General features: G+C 54.0%; 1 protein-coding gene across 5 annotated transcripts; it reads left to right on the forward strand.

Moving 5' to 3' along the window:
* Positions 1 to 1,598: 1,598 nt before the first annotated feature.
* Positions 1,599 to 23,596, forward strand: LOC140901472 (glutathione S-transferase Mu 1-like). 5 transcript variants are annotated; one of them, XM_073320390.1, is made up of 9 exons: positions 1,599 to 1,765; positions 7,506 to 7,584; positions 9,080 to 9,144; positions 9,636 to 9,717; positions 9,957 to 10,057; positions 10,217 to 10,279; positions 10,695 to 10,790; positions 10,914 to 11,024; positions 12,176 to 12,494. In XM_073320390.1, exons 1-9 carry the CDS (start codon positions 1,730 to 1,732, stop codon positions 12,269 to 12,271), a joined length of 729 nt encoding a protein of 242 aa, XP_073176491.1. In that variant the 5' UTR covers positions 1,599 to 1,729; the 3' UTR covers positions 12,272 to 12,494. The 5 variants fall into 5 exon arrangements, with proteins under 5 accessions (XP_073176491.1, XP_073176495.1, XP_073176492.1 ...); XM_073320391.1 differs by lacking the exon at positions 10,217 to 10,279 and having other exon boundaries at positions 1,602 to 1,765; XM_073320393.1 differs by lacking the exons at positions 7,506 to 7,584; positions 9,080 to 9,144; positions 9,636 to 9,717; ... (3 more) ...; positions 10,914 to 11,024; positions 12,176 to 12,494 and adding exons at positions 18,442 to 18,517; positions 20,329 to 20,393; positions 20,631 to 20,712; ... (2 more) ...; positions 21,789 to 21,899; positions 23,285 to 23,596 and having other exon boundaries at positions 1,626 to 1,765.
* The last annotated feature ends 611 nt before the right edge of the window (positions 23,597 to 24,207 follow it).

Below are 24,207 nucleotides of genomic sequence, written 5' to 3' on the forward strand. Positions count from 1 at the left end.
CTAATGTAAATCCCAGACCTTTCAACCTCCAAAGCCACAGGCCTCTGCTGCTTAAGCTAAAGGAGATCTCCCCTGGCTGGCAGATGTAATAGGTCCTTTATCTTCCTTTGGGCTCAGCTACTCGAGGACACCATCACACACTTGCTCCTGGGTACACAGAGCCAGTACCTTACACAGTGAGCGCCAGTGTTCATGGCAACGTTTGTGACTATAACTCCCTTGCTGAGCACCGTGTGAGCCAGGGGGTCCCTGTGTTTCTTCCTCCAATCTCTAGCAAACTAGGAGTGTACGCCCTTTGTTCCCTGCAATGATCACACAACATGGCTCTCCCCTGTGCCTAAACACAAGGGCCAGCTACCCTGACACTAGCATGGAGAAATGGTGACCCCAGGGGGGCAGAGGGTGAGGTGCCAATGGGGAAGGAGAGGGGGAGCAGCAGGGAAGAAGTGATGCTGGGGGGAGGAGAAAAAAACCTTGGGGGAGGTAAGTGGGGCTTGGGCCTTTTGGAAACCCCTGCGTGGGGAGGGGGAGGTATCGATTGCCTGCCCAGAGTTCTGTTCCTGGAGTACTGCATTGGAAGGATGCCAGCTCGGCCCAATCCCCTCTTTGCCCTGGCAGTTGATGCTCAGTGCAGCCATGGCTGAGGCCCGCTGGTGCCACGGGCCGTGCCCCTCTCAATTTCAGGGGTGCTTATTTTCTTCCTCTTGCTTCTCACGCTTGCAGCACACAGTAGAGACATCTCCCCTAGCTGGGAAGCAGGGGCCTGATTCTGATCAGACCCAGGGGGAAGCCAGGAGTAACCCCGCTGGGCCCCATTCCCCTCTCACTCACCCGGGGGAAGCCAGGAGTAACCCCGCTGGGCCCCATTCCCCTCTCACTCACCCAGGGGGAAGCCAGGAGTAACCCCGCTGGGCCCCATTCCCCTCTCACTCACCCAGGGGGAAGTCAGGAGTAACCCCGCTGGGCCCCATTCCCCTCTCACTCACCCAGGGGGAAGCCAGGAGTAACCCCGCTGGGCCCCATTCCCCTCTCACTCACCCAGGGGGAAGCCAGGAGTAACCCCGCTGGGCCCCATTCCCCTCTCACTCACCCAGGGGGAAGCCAGGAGTAACCCCGCTGGGCCCCATTCCCCTCTCACTCACCCAGGGGGAAGTCAGGAGTAACCCCGCTGGGCCCCATTCCCCTCTCACTCACCCGGGGGGAAGCCAGGAGTAACCCCGCTGGGCCCCATTCCCCTCTCACTCACCCGGGGGGAAGCCAGGAGTAACTCCATTTAGGTCAGGGGAGCTGCCTTGGTGCTAAACTGGGTGAACAAGAGGAGACTCGGGCCCGCTGTTTTCCGGGAGGCTGAGCGCGAGCTCGGCTTCGGATTAACTCTCCGTGCAGTCCCCTTGCTTCGAGCCCCATCTCCTCTGCCAGCGGCTCGAGCCGTTTTCCAGCTGCTCCCTCCTCCTCCCTTTCTGCCCAGGCTCCCCCCTGCCGGGGGTTGGTTCATTTAAAAAGGTACTGCCCCGTGTAAAACAAAAGCCGGGCGAGAACGATTCGGGCGGCGCGTCCCCTTTAAACCCCTCCCCCTCCTTCCGCCCAATTCGGTTTTGCTCCGCAGCCGCGCCCCTTGTTGGGCAGGCTCTAAACGTGCCGCGGCGCCCGTGTGAGCGGTTCTCTGCCAGGTGCAGCCGCCGGCGCAGCAGCGTGAAGCGCCAGGGAGGGCAGCGCATCGCAGCGCAGGATGCCGGCGGTTCTCGGGTACTGGGACATCCGCGGGGTGAGTCAGTCCGTGCCGCAGCCCAGGCTCCGGCTCCGGGGGGGCTGTCTAGCAAAAGCTGCTGATTTCACTTCTCCCTCCCCTGGGCAACCATGGGCCCCCCGGGCCTGACTCTCCGGGTCCTGTCTCTGCGTGGGGCCCCGCCAAATTCACCGCCAGGAAAAGCGTGTCACTGTGTGCGCTTGCTGTTCCCCTGCACGCCACAGATCTCGCTGGGAGACCAGCGCGTCTCAACCTGGGGGCCCCGACCCAAAGGGGAGTTGCAGGGGGGTCACAAGGGAACTTTAGGGGTTACGGTATGGCCACCCTTGCTTCTGAGCCGCCTGCAGAGCTGGGTGGCCGGAGAGCGGGGGCTGTTTGCTGGGCACCCAGCTCTGAAGGCAGCCCCCTGCCAGCAGCGGTGCAGACCGAGGGGTGGCCATGCCCTACTGTGCCATGCTTACTTCTGGGCTGCTGTCTAGCTCTGAAGAAGTAGTACCCCACCATAACCTTGTGACTGCCACTGCCCACCCCCCTTGTTGGATCAGGACCCCTACAACATTGAATCATAGAATCATAGAATATCAGGGTTGGAAGGGACCCCAGAAGGTCATCTAGTCCAACCCCCTGCTCAAAGCAGGACCAATTCCCAGTTAAATCATCCCAGCCAGGGCTTTGTCAAGCCTGACCTTAAAAACCTCTAAGGAAGGAGATTCTACCACCTCCCTAGGTAACGCATTCCAGTGTTTCACCACCCTCTTAGTGAAAAAGTTTTTCCTAATATCCAATCTAAACCTCCCCCACTGCAACTTGAGACCATTACTCCTCGTTCTGTCATCTGCTACCATTGAGAACAGTCTAGAGCCATCCTCTTTGGAACCCCCTTTCAGGTAGTTGAAAGCAGCTATCAAATCCCCCCTCATTCTTCTCTTCTGCAGGCTAAACAATCCCAGCTCCCTCAGCCTCTCCTCATAACTCATGTGTTCCAGTCCCCTAATCATTTTTGTTGCCCTTCGCTGGACTCTCTCCAATTTATCCACATCCTTCTTGAAGTGTGGGGCCCAAAACTGGACACAGTACTCCAGATGAGGCCTCACCAATGTCGAATAGAGGGGAACGATCACGTCCCTCGATCTGCTCGCTATGCCCCTACTTATACATCCCAAAATGCCATTGGCCTTCTTGGCAACAAGGGCACACTGCTGACTCATATCCAGCTTCTCGTCCACTGTCACCCCTAGGTCCTTGTGACATTTCAGATTTAAACAGCTGGAATCATGAAACTTGCAGTTTTTAAAAATCCTAGGACTGTGAAATTGACCAAAATGGGCTGTGAATTTGGCTGGGCCCTCTTGATGGAGCTGATGCTGCCCCTGCTTGTGAATTATGCCCTGAAGCCCACCTGCCCCTCCTTGCAGCGAACGCAGCCTGTGGGCCCCACTGCTTTCCTGCATGGCTTTCAACAGAGCCCTCTGCTTTTGCAAGAGTCTCTGTAGATGAGCACCCAGAAAAACCAAATAAGGTTGCCCCGCACTTTTGGCCCAGGGGTCTCTAGGGATCTATAGGCGGCTTCAGAGCAGTGGGACAGGTGTTGGGGAAGTGGCCTCTGTTCGCTCGCCACAGTGAAGAGTGAGGAAGGGGCAAGTAGAGGGCCAAAGCACCTGACTCAAGATTGGAGGTGGGGGAGATCTCGCTCTATTATCTATTTCCCTTCCCACCCCAAGGGGACAACTGGCTGCTCACAACAGGGATGGTCTCAAGCTGTTCCACGCCACTGGAAGGCAGAAACGGCCTTACCCCTGAGCATGCCATCTCCTGCTCCCATGCACGTGGTGCTGTGCGCTGTAGCCCTCGTGCCTTGCACGGTGTCCATGTGGGAAGGGCTGGATTGCAAAACTGTTACACGTACAAGCCCTGCGTGCAGCTGGGGGTGGTAGGTTTTGAGGCTTGGTTGGCACTGGGCACCAAACTGCTCTGCCTGGGCTTGTTTGAGCCTGCCTTGTGTTGTCAGACACCACCGGTGTGGTGTTCTGCTCTGTTCAGTGTTGGTAACAGTTGGCTGCTTGCGTGTGTTCCCTCTGTGTGCTGCCCTGGCTCTGCAGATAGCTGACCCAGCAGACCCCGAGAGAACCCCCAATGACCACAGACTCCGATAAGGTACAAAGGCACCTAGCCAGGTTTATTGTCAAACAAAGCACAGTAATAGTTCCCCGTAGACTCTACAGGACATACTATGAATATGTGCTGCCAGCTCAGCGACCAGCTAAATTAAGCCCAGCCCCCCAGAGATAGTGGGGGGGTCGGTCCCCCTGGGGGGCCAGGGGAGGGGCCTGGGGGGCTGCCCGGAGTGCAGGCCGCCAGGGCAGGGTTAACAGGGGGTCCACAGGATTCAGGATCCATCGTCGTCCCCCCTGCGCGACCGGCTGGGGCTTGGGAAAGCGAGTTTGGCCGGACGGGCAAGTAACCGGGTTCCGGGGCTGGACTCGGATCCCCGCCCCTGCGTCCCCACCCGAGCGCATCGCGTCGAGGCAGCCGCAGCGGGAGCGGAGCAGGGGCAGCTTGGGGGTCACGCTGGGCTACTGGGACATCCGCGGGGTGAGTGCGGGCGGCCCCCCAGCCGTGGGGAGGGGTGTGGCTGCAGGAGTGGGGCAGGCGGCCCCCCAGCTATGGGGGAGAAGCTGGGGTGCCGGAGCGGGGCAAGTAGCCCCCCAGCTATGGAGGAAGGGTAAAGGACTGGGGCAGGCAGCCCTAGCTATAGGGGAGTGGTGAGGGTGCAGGAGTGGGGCAGGCGGCCCTAGTTATGCGGGAGGGGTAAAAGAGAGGGGCAGGCAGCCCCCTAGCTATGGGGGAGGTCTCTGTAGCGGAATGTATGGGTTGGCTCTATCAGGTTTCCTTGGGGTCACGTGTCATGGTAGCCAAGATTTCCCTGGGAGAGGGGAATGCGCTCTGGCAAGCAGGTCAGTTGACTTTTTGCTGTGAGCCCTAGCAGAGCAGGGCTCCATCCTGTGAACCGGTCCCTCCCCCACCCTCATCCCCTCCCCAAGGGTGGGGCTGGGGGAGAGTCGTCCCTGCAGGGCAGCCAGTGCTAGGGTGACCAGATGTCCCAATTTCTGGGTCTTTGTCTTGTATAGGCTCCTATTAACCCCCACCCTCCTCCCGGTTTTTCACATTTGCTGTCTGGTCACGCTAGCCCAGGGGTCCCCAAGGTGGTCGCTGGGGCCGTTGTGTGAGACAGCAGGACACCGCAAGGCTGCCACCAGGCGTGGCCCCTGCAGAACCGCCCGCTGGAATGCGTTGCTGTTTCTCTGCAGCGGGGTGTCTGGCATCCACCACAGTCTCCTAGGAATAGGAATATGCTATTCCCACAGCAAGGCTGGGGACACTGCCCCAGCCAGTGCCTATGTGCGTCCCTGCAGAAAGCCCTTCACATTCCTGCCCCTCTCTGCAGGGAAACCCTGATGGACCCGTACCACTGCCAGGCCCTGACTGCGCGCTTCATTTCTAACAGTCTTTCAAAGTTTTCAGAGGAGCAGCCGTGTTAGTCTGTATCTGCAGAAAGAACAGGAGGACTTGTGGCACCTTAGAGACAAACAAATTTATTTGAGCATCAGCTTTCGTGAGCTACAGCTCACTTCATCGGATGTAGCTCACGAAAGCTTATGCTCAGATAAATTGGTTTGAGAATTTTTTGTTTTGTTTTTTGTTTCCCAAAAAGTTTTGTTTCTGAGTAGCAGGTGTCTTGGGGGAGGGGAGGAACGTCACTGGTGGGTATAGTCCCCCCAGGGGCTTGAGGAAAGGAGCCCCATTGCAATTTTGCATTAGTTGCCACATGGTCTCATCAAAAAAGTCCCTCTTGGGGTCCACAGTGCAACGCAGGGTTCCAAGCTTGGCAGCACCTAACGCAGGCTCCTGAAACCCCAGAGCCAATGAATAGAAACAAATTCAGGCAACTGAAACTCCCCGGAGCATGTTAACGGCGTGGGGCAGGTGTGTTGTCAGTCTCCCCTCACACATACATATGCGCTCCATGGTGGATTTGAGTCTGATAGAGCTTTAGCTCAAGCTACAGCCACTTGTGCTTTTACAGTTCCACATGGGAACATTATTCATTAAATTGGAGAAGATGGGGATTAATTGAAAGGTGGATAAAAAACTGGTTAAAGGGGAGTCTAGAACTGGCCATACTGAAAGGTGAACTGCCAGGAGGTGACTAGGGGTGTCCCACTCAGGGATCGGTCTTGGGACTGATCTTATTTAACATTTTCATTCATGACCTTGGCACAAAAAGCGGGAGTGTGCTAATAAAATGTGTGAGCGACACAAAGCTGGGAGGTATTGCCAATATGGAGGCGGACCGGAATATCGCACAAGAAGATCTGGAGGACCTTGAAAACTGAAGGAATAGAAACGGGATGAAATTTAATAGTGCAAGGTCATGAATTTAGGGACTAACAACAAGAATATTTGCTATAAGCTGGGGATGTTTATCTGCTGGAATCAACAGAGGAACTAAAAGTCCTGAGTATATTGCTTGATCCCAGGATGACTATGAGCCCCCCGATGTGATGTGGCTGTGAAAAAGGCTAGTGCAGTCCTAGGATGCATCAGGTGAGGTATTCCCCGTAGAGACAGGGAAGTCTCAGTGCCATTCGACACGACACTGGGGAGACCTCCCCTGGAACACTGTGCAGGTCTGGTCTCCCGTGGTTAAGAAGGATAAATTCAAACTGAAATAGGGGCAGAGAAGGGCTACTAGGATAATCAGAGAAATGGAAAACTCACTGTACAAGAGGCGACTCAAGGACCGTGGCTTGTTGAGTCTGACCAAACGAAGGCTGAGGGGAGATAGGATCGTTCTCTATTAATACATTTGGGGAGGGAGAGGAGTTATTTAAGTTAAGCGCCAATGTGGACACAAGAAGAAATGGCTATAAATTGCCCATCAACAAGCTGAGCCTTGAAACTAGATGGAGGTTTCTGACCATCAGAGGAGTGAAGTTCTGGAGCAGCCTCCCAAGGGGAGCAGTGGGGGCAAAACACCGAACTGACTTCAAGACTGAGCCTGATGAGTTTATGGAGGGGATGATGTGATGAGGCTGACTACAGTGGCCCATCTGAAACTGCTAGTAGCAAAAATCCACAATGGCTGGAGATGGGACGCTAGATGCGGAGGGCTGTGAGTTACTCCAGAGGATTCTTTCCCAGGTGACTGGCTGGTGGGTCTTACCGCATACTCAGGGTTCAACAGATCACCATATTTGGGGGGCAAGAAGGAATTTCCCCCCAGGTCAGATTAGCAGAGACCCTGTGGTTCTTTTTACCTTCCTCTGCAGCATGGGGCATGGGTCACTTGCAAGTTTAAACTAGTATCAATGGTGGATTCTCAGTAACTTGAAGTCTTTAAATCATGATTAGAGGACTTCAGTTACTCAGCCAGAGGTTAGGGGTCTGTTACAGGAGTGGGTGGGTGAGGTTCTGTGGCCTGCGATGTGCAGGAGGTCAGACTAGATAATCGTGATGGTCCCTTCTGGTCTTCAAGTCTGAGCAACGGAGGTTCCCTGGTTCAATCCTGTTTGGTGCATTGGCTAAGATAGAAGCCGTCATGATTGATCTGTGTATAGTTCTAGGCTCCAGCAGCTGTGAGTAGAATTGGGAGGAAGGTCAATTTATCTTGCTTTCTTGGAGAGGGGCAAGCTCTGGGCTCACCCAATGGAACTGGAGGGGTCCTGGGATGTAAATGCTCTCTTGCTCCTCTCTGCAGCTTGCTCACGCCATCCGACTGCTGTTGGAATACACGAACACTCCCTATGAGGACAAGAAATACTGCGCCAGTGGGGAAGGTAAGGTGTCATGGGTGGAGATCACACCCCGGGCTGCCTTGGCCTGTGGTGTATGAGACGGGCACTTGCAACGTGCATTGTCTTTTGCAGTCTTGGCAGGGAACCTGTGTGGTGATCAGAACTGGTGTTGGGGAAGGATACAGAAGTAGTTGGGTCTGTATCAGTGCACTGGAGATCACATTGTGAGAGAGGGCTGCGCTGTTATCGTTAGGGCTAGGGAATGCTTTAAGATCCATGCTGAACTGTGTTAAATAGCAATAAGTGTCCAGGTCCTTTAACAGCACTGAATGATGCCATCTTGGATCCCGAGTCACCTTTGAGCAGGCCCTTGACTTGGGGTCTAAACTTGTTGAAGGCAATAGAGAGGCTGATGCTGGATCAAGCCCAGATCGCTGCTAGAAATTGCAAGGAAATCATTGACACAGGCCAGATTTTTTCCACGGCAAAAATCGATCAAGTTGCAGTTTGCAGATCGCACCAGGCAGGAGAACTCTGCCGGGCTAGGGGTAGAAACCAGTTCTGAGCAGGCTGTATCCTTAGACTTGTTGTTAGCAATGAGCTCCCTGGAGGTGCTCAGGTTTCAGCAGCTGTGTTAGAAACTGCCTTTTACTCTCTAGCTGGGAATGGGAGGTGAGGATTTGTCAGCTAGCGAGGTCAGTTCTGGAGGCCCGTCTGTACAGCCCCTCCGGGATTACCCCAGTGCCACTTTTACAGTCAGCACTGGGGGGACTGGGTGAAGTATTTGGCTCTTGGGCTGTTAGACTCAAGAAGGTGGCGTGTGCGCGTGCAGTGGGGGTGGGGGAATGATGCGGAGTGGGGCAGGATGGCTGGAAGGGAGGTGCATTAATGGGGAGGAGGGTCAGACCCTCTTCTCCCTCCTGCCTTAGGTCGCTCCTCCTCCAAAGTCTGGTTCGGCCTGGCCTGTATCGGCTTCTATTTGCTGTTGCTTACAGGGCCTGGTCCTGCTCCTGCGGCAGTTGATAGGAGAACTCCCCTTGCTTTCAGCGAGAGCAGGGATCTGCCCTGTATTGGGACAGTGCCCTCTCTCCGAGCTGGCCTTTGTGCCGGTAAGGGATGGACTTTGAGGGGCCCAATGCCAGCTGGAGTCAATGGGAGCTGGGGGTGTTGCTCAACCTTCACCAGCCTGTTTCTAGAAGGCAGCTTTGTAAGAGCCACTTCCTATCTCCGCTCTCCCATGGGCTTGGGTTAACTCTTCGGTGGCTTCAGAGAGAGTCTGTGACTCTCTTGGCTTGGACTAAGTTCCCACCTTTTTTTGTTTGTGGATGGCAGTGCTGGGTGGAGATGCAGTGAAGGGGTTGGGATGCAGTGAGTGGGTGTGGGGAGTGGGATGGGAGATGCAGTGGTGGGGAGGTGATGTGATTAGGAGATGCAGTGGGGCGGGGGGTTGGTGGTGAGGGAGATGCAGTGTGTGTGTGGGGGGGTGAGGGGCAGGTCTCCGTGCCATAGGACTTACCATCCTGTTCTTTACCTCCAGGTCCTGATTATGATATAAGCCAGTGGACTAACGAGAAAGAGAAGCTGGGGCTGGATTTCCCGAACGTATGTAGCAGCCTCCTCTGCCCTCACCCGTGTGTCACCAGGGAGGACAGGGTCAGAGGGGGACGTGGTTGGAGACTAGCAGCTGGCTCTCAGGTGGAGCCAGGCTGTTGGCTGGAGAAGAGCTCCCGGCTCTCCAGTGCCCCCTTGGCTGGCGCAGGAGTCTCAGGCCTTGCGGTCTTCGCGGCGGCAGCCGTGCCCAGCCTCAGTGGGATCAGTGGTTGTGCATGGCCGTGAGGCACTGAACAGGGAATCTGGGGCCCTGGTGTCCACCTGCTCTCCCAAGCAGGGTAAAAAGGGGCAGGGAGAGGCTGTCTCTGAGCACAGGTGGACTCCAGCAATGTGCAGGGCCTGCTCATGAGACACTTGGCTCTGCTCTTTGACCTCCCGCCGACTAGGCGGCACAAGTAACTTGGTGGCTGCAGTGCCCTCCGAGAGCAGGATAAATGGGTGGGGAGAACTTATCCCCTGACACCCTGTCTTTGCCCTCCCAGCTCCCCTATCTCTTTGATGGCCAGACAAAGCTCACGCAGAGCAATGCTATCCTCCGTTACATAGCGCGCAAACACAAGATGGGTGAGTATCGCTGCAAGTCGAAGGCTTGTCTGCACGGGGAAGTTGACAGGACCAGCTCTTCTGGAATAGGTCCCTAGTCCAGAGTAAAAGTGATGGGCCATTATTCTAGAAGACCTAGGTCATTCCAGAATAGCTGTGCTGGACAATTCCCTCTGGTGAAGACAAGCCCTTAGAGGCTAGTTGGGATTTAAACCAGGGTTGCTGAGCCTCTCTGCCCCTGTGTGTTTTCTGACTCCCAGCTGGCGAGAGCGAGGAGGAGATACAGAGAGTGGACATGCTGGAGAACCAGGTGATGGATTTCCGCCTGGCCTTTGCAAGGGTGTGCTACAACCCTGACTTTGTGAGTGCATCCCTGCTCCCCTGGGGGTGTGGGTCAGAGCTGGAGTGCAACAAATGGCTCTGGAGGGTCACATGGGGATAACAGGTGTAGATATAATCCAGAGCTTTACAAGCCTCCATTAATTACCTGGGAAGAAGTGTTGTTATCCCCATTTTACAGAGGCGGGGGAGAGAGAGAGGTGACGTGACTTGCCTGAGGACCCACAGTAAACCAGTAGCAGAGGTAGGATTAGAATTTGAGACCTCCCTAGATTCAACACTGCCTGTTCCCCCAACCCACGGTGCCTCACAGACCAAGAGAGGTGGGATTGCTGGTCACAGGGATTGTGTCAGAGCAGACCAGTCTGGGAAGTCTATTACCCGCGGCCCATCTTTAGCCACAGCCTCTTCCTTTAAAGGAAGGTGAATAATTTCTATCGTGCACCTGACTAGTTACCCGATACTGACATGGGAGGGAAGAGAGCGTCTGGGATGGGAGATCCCTTCAGATGATCAGTTTGCCCCAAAGGCTGGGACTGAATTACCCTTGTCGCTGCCTTCGGCCGCACTAGGAAGCCGAAACTCTGAGTTGCTCCAGGGTGGTGAGGATTGTGAGGATTTGACCCACAGCTCCCTTGCTTCTATTTTCCCTTTGGCAGGAGAAACTGAAGCTGGAGTACTTGGAGGAGCTGCCCGGGAAGCTGAAGCTGTTCTCCCAGTTCCTGGGGGACAGGAAGTGGTTTGCTGGGGAGAAGGTATGTGGCTACAGAGGGACTGAGGACGGAGCTGCTCCGTGTTAGAGAGAGGCCAGAGATGGGAAGTGCAGATCTGGATGGTTCTGATCTGACGCTCTGCTTATTTTCATTCTAATTTCCCAGCTCACCTACGTCGACTTCCTTGCGTACGACGTCCTGGATCAGCACCGCATGTTTGCGCCCAAGTGCCTGGATCAGCTGAAGAACCTGAAGGATTTTCTTGACCGATTTGAGGTGAGCTTGGCCCTGACTCCCCTGTGACATGCTGCTCTCTGGATCTCCAGGGCTGGCCAAGCTAGTTCCAGGTCTGCAGTGTCTGCAGCACGTGCCCTTTGGTCAAGTTACTTTTCCCAATTAAGATTAATAAACGGTTTCCATTCTAAGCCTTCTGCACCCTTTGTCTTGTCAAAACAATAACCCACCTCTTGGTCCTTTTCACAATATATGGAATCAGAGTTCACCTTAAAAAGGAGGTGTTCACGATAGAAGACAATCACGCACTAAAGACACATAAACAAGTTTCCACACAGCTCAAATTCCAGCATTGTCTCCCTTGTGAAGCACTCCAGACAGGGAACTGGTGAACAGCTAATAGCTGAATAATATATTGCAAGTGCACATCATTTACAGTCCTGAATTTCTCAAGCTTGGATCTTGGGCAGAGGAGATTTTGAAGAGCAGAGTGAGGTTGGAACCAGACAAACTGTTTTTGAGAGATGGAGCTTTGAGAAGTTACAGGACTTCCTGCTCTTAGAAAGTGCTTTATGGGCTCCTAAACCTAGAGCAGCTCAGCAACATAAGGGCCTGGCTTTTAGAAGTTCCGAGTGAAATCAATCGGAGATGTGAATGGTCAACAGCTTTGAAAAACCACATGCTCGGGACCTGATCCAAAGCCTTGTGAAGTCTGTGTCAAGACTCCCATTGATTTCAGCACCCTTTGGCTCAGGCCCCAGAAGAACTGTTGCAGTGGGGGAGGAAAATTAGGAAAAACTTTTCCACTAGGAGGGTGGCGAAACACTGGAATGCATTACCTAGGGAGGTGGTGGAATCTCCTTCCTTAGATATTTTTAAGGTCAGGCTTGACAAAGCCCTGGCTGGGATGATTTAGTTGGGGATTGGCCCTGCTTTGAGCAGGGGGTTGGACTAGATGACCTCCTGAGGTCCCTTCCAACCCTGATATTGTATGATTCTTTGAACTGGGCCATAGGGACATGTCTGACAAGCCGTGGCTGCATGCCTTTCTGGTTTGCCATGGGGAGCGATTCCCAAGGAGCTGTTTGGCTGCGGCCTTTGCTGTATTTCTGGCTGTGACGACAGGTAGGGGGCACGTGAGGCACTGATGATGTCTCTCTACGTTGATGGATCTTCTTTTGCTTTCCCTGTAGGCCCTGGAGAAGATCGCTGCCTACATGAGTTCTGGCCGGTACATGAAGGCTCCCGTTTTCTGGAGAACTGCCCAGTGGAGCAACAGAAAGGAGTAGGCTCAACTGGAGCTCAGCAAATGTCAAACAAGTCTCTTGGCATGGACCCACTGCAGCATCTGAGAAGGAGCTGGAGACCCCTGGAATCCCTCTAGCTTGCAAAGTCCCATTGAACAGCAAATCAGCAATAGCTGAAATCCCCAAGCCCTGTCATAATCCTTCCCGCTAAGCTAGCTGTGCGACTTCCCAGTTACTGGCTAATGAAAACATTTTGGTGACTGTAGAGTCGTCTCCGCTTATTGACTCTCCTGGTTTCTATTTTTTAAAAACAAGTAGCTCTCTCGGGAGTTCTGATTAGCAGGTACTCATCAAGCCTTAGTTCTACTTTTGAACCTCTTCTGAGTTTCAGCATTTATCCCAGCATGCAGGCCAATTCCTGCTTCCACTGGTGCTCTCCAGATGGCCAAGTGGCTCTCTGACAAAGGGCTTTGAATTTCAGAGGTGTTGAACACCCATCACTCCTTTGAGCCCATGAGCATTTGAAAATATAAATAGAAGGATAATTCTCCCATCCCCTTACACCTGCTCTCTCCTGGAGCCACCCTACACACGCCGGCTTGTGATCACACACACAGAAAGAACATGATGTTCCAAAGGGGAAATCTTCAGTCCCTTTTGTGACTAGAGACGTATAAAAAGTTGGCTAGTTCCTGGGGGCCATTGTGAGAAAGCCCTGTTGTCATATCCAATGCATAATCAAGGTACTAATTAAATCATGATCCTCCCCTCTGACAGGACAGCTCAGCCAGGTAGAGGGGAGAGAAAGCGGGACGCACCCAATCAGGTTTCTAAGTGTACTGCAGCCCCTGTCTGACACAGAGGGCCAGATCCCCAAGAGAACTCAGTCTGGGCCCTCCTTTAGGTGCCTGCAACAGAGCTGAGCTGTCTGGAAGCTGGGGTCCAAAGCACTGAACTGCTGCCGGCTTGCACACAGCTGTGAGAACAAGTAATGCAATGCTTGTATGTACTGGGAGCCACAGTTGTGAGCAGGGTTAGGAAGAAGTCTGGATTTGTGCAACTGCAAAGAACGCACAGGGAATTTGTGGGGAGTAGCAGAGAGGGACCCAGTCATTCCAATCAGGTGGAGGGTTTGAGGCTGACATAAGTGCCTGACCTTTCAACCTCCAAAGCCACAGGCCTCTGCTGCTTAAGCTAAAGGAGATCTCCCCTGGCTGGCAGATGTAATAGGTCCTTTATCTTCCTTTGGGCTCAGCTACTCGAGGACACCATCACACACTTGCTCCTGGGTACACAGAGCCAGTACCTTACACAGTGAGCGCCAGTGTTCATGGCAACGTTTGTGACTATAGCTCCCTTGCTGAGCACCGTGTGAGCCAGGGGCTCCCTGTGTTTCTTCCTCCAATCTCTAGCAAACTAGGAGTGTACGCCCTTTGTTCCCTGCAATGATCACACAACATGGCTCTCCCCTGTGCCTAAAGACAAGGGCCAGCTACCCTGACACTAGCATGGAGAAATGGTGACCCCAGGGGGGCAGGGGGTGAGGTGCCAATGGGGAAGGAGAGGGGGAGCAGCAGGGAAGAAGTGATGCTGGTGGGAGGAGAAAAAAACCTTGGGGGAGGTAAGTGGGGCCTGGGCCTTTTGGAAACCCCTGCGTGGGGATGGGGAGGTATCGATTGCCTGCCCAGAGTTCTGTTCCTGGAGTACTGCATTGGAAGGATGCCAGCTCGGCCCAATCCCCTCTTTGCCCTGGCAGTTGATGCTCAGTGCAACCATGGCTGAGGTCCACTGGTGCCACGGGCCGTGCCCCTCTCAATTTCAGGGGCGCTTATTTTCTTCCTCTTGCTTCTCACGCTTGCAGCACACAGTAGAGACATCTCCCCTAGCTGGGAAGCAGGGGCCTGATTCTGATCAGACCCAGGGGTAAGTCAGGAGTAACCCCGCTGGGCCCCATTCCCCTCTCACTCACCCAGGGGGAAGCCAGGAGTAACCCCGCTGGGCCCCATTCCCCTCTCACTCACCCAGGGGGAAGCCAGGAGTAACCCCGCTGGGCCCCATTCCCCTCTCACTCACCCAGGGGGAAGCCAGGAGTAACCCCGCTGGGCCCCATTCCCCTCTCACTCACCCAGGGGGAAGTCAGGAGTAACCCCGCTGGGCCCCATTCCCCTCTCACTCACCCAGGGGGAAGTCAGGAGTAACCCCGCTGGGCCCCATTCCCCTCTCACTCACCCAGGGGGAAGCCAGGAGTAACCCCGCTGGGCCCCATTCCCCTCTCACTCACCCAGGGGGAAGCCAGGAGTAACCCCGCTGGGCCCCATTCCCCTCTCACTCACCCAGGGGGAAGCCAGGAGTAACCCCGCTGGGCCCCATTCCCCTCTCACTCACCCGGGGGAAGCCAGGAGTAACCCCGCTGGGCCCCATTCCCCTCTCACTCACCCAGGGGGAAGCCAGGAGTAACCCCGCTGGGCCCCATTCCCCTCTCACTCACCCAGGGGGAAGTCAGGAGTAACCCCGCTGGGCCCCATTCCCCTCTCACTCACCCAGGGGGAAGCCAGGAGTAACTCCATTTAGGTCAGGGGAGCTGCCTTGGTGCTAAACTGGGTGAACAAGAGGAGACTCGGGCCCGCTGTTTTCCGGGAGGCTGAGCGCGAGCTCGGCTTCGGATTAACTCTCCGTGCAGTCCCCTTGCTTCGAGCCCCATCTCCTCTGCCAGCGGCTCGAGCCGTTTTCCAGCCGCTCCCTCCTCCTCCCTTTCTGCCCAGGCTCCCCCCTGCCGGGGGTTGGTTCATTTAAAAAGGTACTGCCCCGTGTAAAACAAAAGCCGGGCGAGAACGATTCGGGCGGCGCGTCCCCTTTAAACCCCTCCCCCTCCTTCCGCCCAATTCGGTTTTGCTCCGCAGCCGCGCCCCTTGCTGGGCAGGCTCTAAACGTGCCGCGGCGCCCGTGTGAGCGGTTCTCTGCCAGGTGCAGCCGCCGGCGCAGCAGCGTGAAGCGCCAGGGAGGGCAGCGCAGCGCAGTGCAGGATGCCGGCGGTTCTCGGGTACTGGGACATCCGCGGGGTGAGTCAGTCCGTGCCGCAGCCCAGGCTCCGGCTCCGGGGGGGCTGTCTAGCAAAAGCTGCTGATTTCACTTCTCCCTCCCCTGGGCAACCATGGGCCCCCCGGGCCTGACTCTCCGGGTCCTGTCTCTGCGTGGGGCCCCGCCAAATTCACCGCCAGGAAAAGCGTGTCACTGTGTGCGCTTGCTGTTCCCCTGCACGCCACAGATCTCGCTGGGAGACCAGCGCGTCTCAACCTGGGGGCCCCGACCCAAAGGGGAGTTGCAGGGGGGGTCACAAGGGAACTTTAGGGGTTACGGTATGGCCACCCTTGCTTCTGAGCCGCCTGCAGAGCTGGGTGGCCGGAGAGCGGGGGCTGTTTGCTGGGCACCCAGCTCTGAAGGCAGCCCCCTGCCAGCAGCGGTGCAGACCGAGGGGTGGCCATGCCCTACTGTGCCATGCTTGCTTCTGGGCTGCTGTCTAGCTCTGAAGAAGTAGTACCCCACCATAACCTTGTGACAGCCACTGCCCCCCCCCCTTGTTGGATCAGGACCCCTACAACATTGTGACATTTCAGATTTAAACAGCTGGAATCATGAAACTTGCAGTTTTTAAAAATCCTAGCACTGTGAAATTGACCAAAATGGGCTGTGAATTTGGCTGGGCCCTCTTGATGGAGCTGATGCTGCCCCTGCTTGTGAATTATGCCCTGAAGCCCACCTGCCCCTCCTTGCAGCGAACGCAGCCTGTGGGCCCCACTGCTTTCCTGCATGGCTTTCAACAGAGCCCTCTGCTTTTGCAAGAGTCTCTGTAGATGAGCACCCAGAAAAACCAAATAAGGTTGCCCTGCACTTTTGGCCCAGGGGTCTCTCGGGATCTATAGGCGGCTTCAGAGCAGTGAGACAGGTGTTGGGGAAGTGGCCTCTGTTCGCTCGCCACAGTGAAGAGTGAGGAAGGGGCAAGTAGAGGGCCAAAGCACCTGACTCAAGATTGGAGGTTGGGTAGATCTCGCGCCATTATCTATTTCCCTTCCCACCCCAAGGGGACAACTGGCTGCTCACAACAGGGATGGTCTCAAGCTGTTCCACACCACTGGAAGGCAGAAACGGCCTTACCCCTGAGCATGCCATCTCCTGCTCCCATGCACGTGGCGCCGTGCGCTGTAGCCCTCGTGCCTTGCACGGTGTCCATGTGGGAAGGGCTGGATTGCAAAACTGTTACACGTACAAGCCCTGCGTGCAGCTGGGGGTGGTAGGTTTTGAGGCTTGGTTGGCACTGGGCACCAAACTGCTCTGCCTGGGCTTGTTTGAGCCTGCCTTGTGTTGTCAGACACCACCGGTGTGGTGTTCTGCTCTGTTCAGTGTTGATAACAGTTGGCTGCATGCGTGTGTTCCCTCTGTGTGCTGCCCTGGCTCTGCAGATAGCTGACCCAGCAGACCCCGAGAGAACCCCCAATGACCACAGACTCCAATAAGGTACGAAGGCACCTAGCCAGGTTTATTGTCAAACAAAGCACAGTAATAGTTCCCCGTAGACTCTACAGGACATACTATGAATATGTGCCCCCTGACAGTGGACCGGCTCAGTCAGTGGTGGGACTCTCCACTGCCCCCTAGGCCAGACAAAGACACTGCCCCAGGGATGCATCTTATACATAGGTACAAACAAGTTATACATAATTCCTGACGTATTGAGGTGCATCCCCTCTACGTAGCAAGGTGCCGCCTCTCACCTTGTACATGTTGGTTTGAACAAAATAACCCCATCCATCATAGTACCCTTTTGCCCCTGTCTGTAGGATGGGTCGGCCTGTTCCTTGTTATGTGTGTGGAACGTGCAAGTATCAGAGTGTTCTGGTATCTAGCCTCCAGGACGTTCTAGGTCTGTATCTTCTTGCAGCATCAGCCCTTTCCTTGCCAGCATCTGTGAGCAGGGCCCGCCTCTGGCTCCCAGCTTAACTTTGCTGTATGTCAGCAGAGTCTTGACCATTCCTTTAGCTCAGGCTTTAGGCCTCCCACTGGGCCTCTGATACCAAGGGTTTCTGTTTCAGGGCTTCATCTTACTACAGCTCCGCGAGTTATGCAGCCTCTTCAGTGTTGGTGGAACTGGTGTAATGTTTCTGGGCAGCTGACAGGAATGTGGAGCAGCCTGTCTCTGCGGGCAGGGTGCTGCTCAGGGTGCTGAGTTCTAATCTGGCTCCTCTCACTGACGACATGTCCTCAGGCAGGAATGTTGGCTTCATGCAGGGTTTTTCCCATTGTTTGAGTTCCCGATTTGTGACGGCTGGGGTCTGGTCTTCAGGTGATGCCCGTTGGGCACCCAAAATTAGAGACCATTCTTTAGACACTAGATCTTAATCTGTGCCTCAGTTTTCCTTTCTGTAAAGGGTGTGTGAGACTGACCTGCCTTTTGTATGGGCTAAGAGGTGTCTAAGGCACTTGAGGACAAGAGCTGTAGTGACTGTCACCAGGGAGGGTACTGACAGGTTAAAGAGGAGAAGTCACTGCTCCCCGTTCGTTGCTGCAACCACAGTGACCTGGCTCCTGAAAGACAAACCAAGGGGTGACATGAGTGCTGCCCTCTGTGATGGGTCCTTGCCTCCTGTACCCCACCCCCCAAAAAGCTTGGAAATTCAACCCCAAGAGATTCCTTTGATGAAAGTGGTGGGATGTTATAAGCTGCAGAGACCCTAGCTCAGGGAGCCAGATCTGAGTCTGTGGGGATGGTGGCCTAGATGACCTCTTCAGGCCTCTTCCAACCCTAATCTTCTATTAGTCTAATTACTTTAGACCAGTAAGACTCAGACTCAGGCTTGCAGGCTGCCAGTGACTCTTTGTCGTGTCTTCTGTGGCTCTTTGCAGCACATTATTAAAACACCGATTTAATTATTAACCAATCAGGGTGCTCCTGCTATGGTAGCCAATTGTAGTCGATAAATTAATACTTGCACCGTCATTTTGCTGTGAGACTAATATAGTCACGAGATGTTTCCTGTCACACTGTCTCAGTATGACTCTCTAGTACTGTAGTATATGAAATCATGCATTCACACCCCTGTGGCTCTTCTGGGTAAAGCTGATGGCTAACTTGACTCCTGGACCCCTGAGGTCAGAACCTCCCTGCTCTAACACGGATACATGCAGGCTCTCACGTTGCCATGGTCTTCTCCCTGCAGCTTGCTCACTCCATCCGACTGCTGCTGGAATACACGGGCACAGCATATGAGGACAAGATGTACAGCTGTGGGGAAGGTGAGTGCTGCAGGCAGGGAGCAAAGCTAGCCCTCCCCTGGCTCACTGAGTGGAAAGCAGGCGAAGGGGCCAGGAATTGCTGGTTTGTGTAGGAGTTCTGTTCCTGGCTCTACAGAGGCACCCCTTTCCCTTGCCTAGGCAAAAGGCTGTAGTGAGCCTGCTGGTAGCTTTGAGGGCTTTTTGCCAGGCTGACTTGGACTAGTCCCAGCTCTGTGCAGTCTGAGTTTCCAGAGAGTAAAGGGGCTTCCTGGTCCCACAAGAAATTCTTAGCATGAATCTCCTTCAGTGGCGTGCCATGCATTCCAGAGGGTCGTGTGCTGCAACATGCTGACCTGGTGTTTGATGGGGTAATGTTTACGCTAAGGAAGTAGGGAGTGGATCCCACAGTCCTTGGCTGTTGGATTGGTATCTGACAAACCATGTAGTCAGGGCTGGATTAACCAATGTACCAATGAGGCCTGAGCCAGCGTAGAGCTGCTAATCCTCTGATGTCTAGCCTGGTGTTTCCTAGTGGCTAGGTCATTAGAGATGACTCTTAATTCATTAATTTCAGGACTGCGTCCTGTTTTACCATTCTGCTCAAACACCTACTCCTAGCTCTCAGCAAATCCCAAGTGCTCCACTGAGTGCCAGTAGTGATTTGGGCATGTCACCCTGCAAAAAGTGTTTGTCTGGGTTGGCTAACTCTAGTTGCCTTCACTTCCTAGTTAAGGCAGTTGTCGTCCTAATGTAAAGTAACAAATAGACTTAAACACCAGACTCCCCTCTAGTCTTTACCATTGGTCGACAGGTTGAGTTAAAACTACAACTGCCATGTCTGTCGTCACTAGGATTTTAACTTGTGGTAAGAACACTTTCTCTTGGTGTGAAAACACCTTTCGTGTTCTCCTCTTGCCCTGGCCAAATTCTAACTCGTCTCCACATTCTACCAAGCTGAAACCGCAGAGGACAACCAACTAGATGGAGAATGCCCTGCATTGTGCTCTAACATGTTGCATAGGGTTGTGGAGAGCTCATGGGGCTGCCCCATCTCACGCTAGGGGCAGTAAGTGTGCATGGATGAGTGCTCTTATCTGCCAAATAAAGCCCCAATTGGCTGTGAGGTTTTGTACTCAACATTGCCCTCTAGAAACCGAGAAGGCTTATTTCCTCTTATCTGGTGTAGGCTCTTTTAACCTGTATTCCCAGCAGGTGTAGTTCCACGCTTGTTATCCAGGCCAGAGTTTTTGGATGCACTGCAAGTTGAGTTTGGCTGACAGTGGACTTTGAGTTAAGTTATTGACAGAGTTGTAAATAATAAACAGGGTGGACTCAAGTTAATTGGCAGCCGGTTCAAATTACAACAGGTCCTGAAACTGTGCACCTGTTCTAAAGAAAACTGTATCTGTCTTAGGGTGCAATTTTTTTAAACTGGCTTAGCTAAACTGGTGCAAAGGGCTATGTAGACCTTCTGACTTCAGTTCAGACCAGGCTTATAGTTATGCTAAAATGAAATATACCTGACTTAAACCAAAGTAAAGGGGAGCCACGCAGCTTTTTGCACCAGTTTAACCTACACCAGGTTAAACCGCAAGTGGCTAGAAGAGAGCTGGCCTGGAAGGATTCAGGCTCAGGCCATCTTTGACTTAGGACCTGACTTTCACGAGTGCTGAGCCCCTGGTATGTTCTCCACCTTCAGTGAGCTGATGTTGCTCAGCACCACAAAGAATCTGCACCACAAGTGTGTGGCATGCTGCCCTAAGATGCCAGGGGAAGGAATTAGGTGGATATTTTGGCAGTGGCCTGTGATCGACCTTCTGTTCTCCTTCCAGCTCCAGACTATGACAAAAGCCAGTGGATTAATGAGAAGGAGAAGCTGGGACTGGATTTCCCAAATGTATGTAGAATTGCTCTGGGTGGGTGGGCAGGCACCCTGGGGGTGTGGTGGGTTTGGGGATTTCACTGATCAAGATGGATTCTGGGTGGGGACCAATGCCGGGGTATCAGTGGGGTTCTTGTGCAGCTGTAGCAGGGAGGCAATGAAGAGTCAGGGAGTGTGTCCAGATGGGGAGTGTGGAAGCCGGAGAAGTGGGAAGAGGTTGCTTACTAACCCTGCCTCTGACTGCCCTTCCAGCTGCCCTACCTCATTGATGGCAAGAACAAGCTTACGCAGAGCAATGCCATCCTCCGGTACATTGCCCGCAAGCACAAGTTGTGTGAGTATCAGTGGGGGAGGTCTGGACCTCACTAATGATCAAGGGGCTGGGATTTGGCTGGGTAGCTGCCAGTGAGCACTGACATTTGTTTCGTCTCACAGGTGGCGAGACAGAGGAGGAGATGCTGCGAGTGGACATGCTGGAGAACCAGGCTATGGATTTCCGTATGAGCCTCGTAATGATCTGCTACAATCCCGACTTTGTGAGTTCATCCATGGTGTCCTGGGGGGCTGCAACAAGACCCTGTTGATGCCACGCAAATCCCACTCCAGCACAATGCTATTGGCACCACAGGGTTTTCCTTACTAGATCGGGTCCCTTTAGCTGGTATTCTTTTTCTGGTCCAATACTTAATCCTTCAGGGAAAGTGAATAATGGTCTCTGTCACTTGCATAATGCTGTACCTGGAGGATTCCTTCCTGGCCCTCCCAGGTGACCTGCCCTGAAGCTTGATGCTGCTCACCCTTAGGGTACGTCTACACTAGCCGTTGGATCGGCAGGTAGTGATCGATCTATCGGGGATCTATTTATCGCGTCTAGTGTAGACACGATAAATCAATCCCTGATTGCTCTGCCGTGGACTCCTGTACTCCACCGCGGCGAGAGGCGGAAGCAGAGTCGACGGGGGAGAGACGGCCCGTCGACCCTGCGCTGGGAGGACACGAGGGAAGTCGACCTAAGATGCGTCGACTTCAGCTACGCTATTCTCGTAGCTGAAGTTGCGTATCTTAGGTCGATCCCCCCCCAGTGTAGACCGGGCCTTAGATTCCTATTATGACAATGGCAAACTCTAGGTGCCCTTCCCACCAGAAGAATTTACTGTAGCTTGGGTGGGCACAGGGTTGCCTTGGTCTAATCCACAGCTGTCTCTGAAATCTTTCCCTCTTCCTCTCTGCAGGAGAAACTGAAGCCTGGCTACTTGGAGCAGCTGCCCGGGAAGCTGAAGCTGTTCTCCCAGTTCCTGGGGAAGAGGAAGTGGTTTGCTGGGGAGAAGGTACATGGTGGGGGTGTGATTGGGGGAGGGGCATGGGAACAAACTCTACTGCCCTGTATCACCTCTGTCTCTCTGTCTCCAGATCACTTTTGTTGACTTTCTCATGTACGACGTCCTGGACCAGAACCGCATGCTTGAGCCCAAGTGCCTGGATCAGTTCCAAAACCTGAAGGATTTTCTAGACCGCTTTGAGGTGAGGTTTGCCCTGACTCCTGTAATGCACGACTCTGGTTACCCAGGGAACGCCCAGCTTGCCGCGGGGGCATGGGGCTGTGACCCATTCCGCTTGGTGTGACCAGTTTCTCCATTCCAGCTGCAAACATTAACTCCTTTGCAGAGAACTTGGCCTCCCAAGCTTCTAGCAACAGGCAAAGAGTTCATTCTCTAACAGATACAGCAGCTGCCGGAGTTATTGCTATCAAGTACTTGTTAGTGCTTCTGGTGGTAATCGAGATGTCTGCTCTATTGGTGCCAGAGAGGGGCAGTCTGACAACTCTGGAGAGAGTGAAGTCCCCTCTGCTCTGTAGCCACACAGGTTTCTCCCCCTCCCCAGTGCTCTATAGATGTGCTTCAGCCCTGACTCTGAGGCCTTCCTCTGAGAGAAAGGGAGTCTCTCTCCTTGGCCATGTATCTGCTGGCCTCTCTGCTGGCCTCTGAGGACTGGCTACCTCCTTCTCTAATGGAGAGGTAGCCACTTCTTGGTGCCCTGCTTGCTTGGTGATCTTGGCAGACACTCTTCAGGTGGCACTGGCAAGCTGGGACAGGACACTCCTACCCTGTGAGCTCTCCTAAGCAATGTCTCGTGGGATTCCCAAAGCGCACTTGCTCCTGTTCTGCTTAGCCCTTGCTCCGTAGGTTGTTGGTCATGAGCTGCTCTAGAAATGGCTGAAGTGGCAGGCACTGGCTCCAGGGGGAAATAGGCGCTGGGACAGAAAGTCCATACCTGCCATTAGTAGTTTGCTGTATTATTCCTGCCTGACTTCAGCCATAGCTTTGGTGAAGCAAGAGAGTCCTCGTATGTGGATCAGGAGCAATGGGCCAGCCTCCAGCCTGCCAAGGTACAAGGCAGTATCCAGGAGCTGGTTATGGATTCCTACCTTTGGCCTGGCCAGAGCAGAGAGCAGCACTGGGGCTTCTCTAACCTGTGGCAGGAGGCAATAGTCCCTAAAAGGTTATCTTAAAACAGAGGACGTGCTCTGGCCACTCCTGCCCTGGGGACTGTAGGGGGGAAGTACAGGAGCCAACTTTGCACTCAGAGGTTCACCACTCTTCAGTGCTGGAGGAAACCCTATCTAGTTAGGCGTGTGGTCACTCCTTGAGCAGCACAAAGGGAGTAGGGCAGAAAATGTCCAACCATGCCATCAGGTATAACTGGTTCCTCAGAGGCTTGCTAGACATAACACTGATCAGACTCCTGACCCGGGGGCAAAGGGAACCTCCTTTGGTGTGGCCCAGAAGAGGCTTAGGCTTCATGTTCATGTTTCAGGGGGTTGAGGCTGTGTTGTGAGGTGGTCTGGGAAGCAGACTGTGTCTTCCCTCTGCTCAGGGCTCTTCCTCTGCTCTCTCCTCCCCCCCCAGGCCCTGGAGAAGATTGCAGTCTATATGAGCTCTAGCCGCTTCATGAAGACTCCCATCAACAACAGGATGGCCAAATGGAGCAACCAGAAGAAGTAGATTTGTGTGGAGGGGAGGGGCTGGAGAGGAATAATCCAGAGCCCCCACTTGCTGTTTGTGTATGGACTCCCTCAGATCGGATGTTGTGAGGGGGTGAACGGTTGACTCTGTTAAGTGGCAGCTTTAGTGAATTGCTCTCAGTAGAACCATCTCTAAACGTGTGTAGTAACCCTACTCTGAAACGCCCAGCCAATAAAATGTTTAGTAATTGCACAATGGCTCCCTCTTGCTGAACTGCTGTAGCCTCCCTGGGAGGAAACCAGCCTCTTCCCCGTGTCTGTTCAGTTAACACAGCTGGGAATAGCCACGTACCCAGCACCCCATCACGTCTCCTACAGGGCATTAAGACCAAATTCTGCCTTGGCTTTTATGCTTCTGCAGTTGTCAGTGGAGTGGCAGAGGTGGAACACGACCCCATTTCCTCCAACCCCTGCTCATGGGAGAATTGTGTTGGTGATACACCTGCCTGGGTGGCAAGGGTGAACTTTAGGCCGAGAGGTGTCTGAACCAAGCTAACCGCCTGAGACTCATTTGGTGCCGATCCGTGTTGCTTAGTGGATTTAGGGGGCTGCTGTTACTGTAGATCCTCTCCAAGGGAAGAGGCTCTGGCCTGTTTCCCATTCCATCCTTGTTGGTGCTTAAAAGCCTTGTCTCCTGGCAACCAACCACTTTCCTGCGGTACTCTGCCCTGATGTCCCTGGCCTTAGAGGTTATGTGGGGGAGTGATGCCGCAGGCTGGGTTGCCATGGCTCTGGCAACTCAAGGACCAGCATCATCTGAACTTGCAGGGGAGGTTTCCTGTGCCCCATCAATTCCTCTGCAGATAC

Source organism: Lepidochelys kempii, chromosome 21 (genome assembly GCF_965140265.1).
Source record: "Lepidochelys kempii isolate rLepKem1 chromosome 21, rLepKem1.hap2, whole genome shotgun sequence".
Lineage (NCBI taxonomy): Eukaryota > Metazoa > Chordata > Testudines > Cheloniidae > Lepidochelys > Lepidochelys kempii.

Excerpts from the sequence above, each read along its gene's own strand:
- LOC140901472 (XM_073320390.1), top strand. The coding sequence starts at position 1,730 with ATGCCGGCGGTTCTCGGGTACTGGGACATCCGCGGG. Across the intron at positions 1,766-7,505 it reads GGTACTGGGACATCCGCGGG|CTTGCTCACGCCATCCGACT; the intron begins GTGAGTCAGTCC and ends TCCTCTCTGCAG. Across the intron at positions 9,718-9,956 it reads AGCGCGCAAACACAAGATGG|CTGGCGAGAGCGAGGAGGAG; the intron begins GTGAGTATCGCT and ends TCTGACTCCCAG.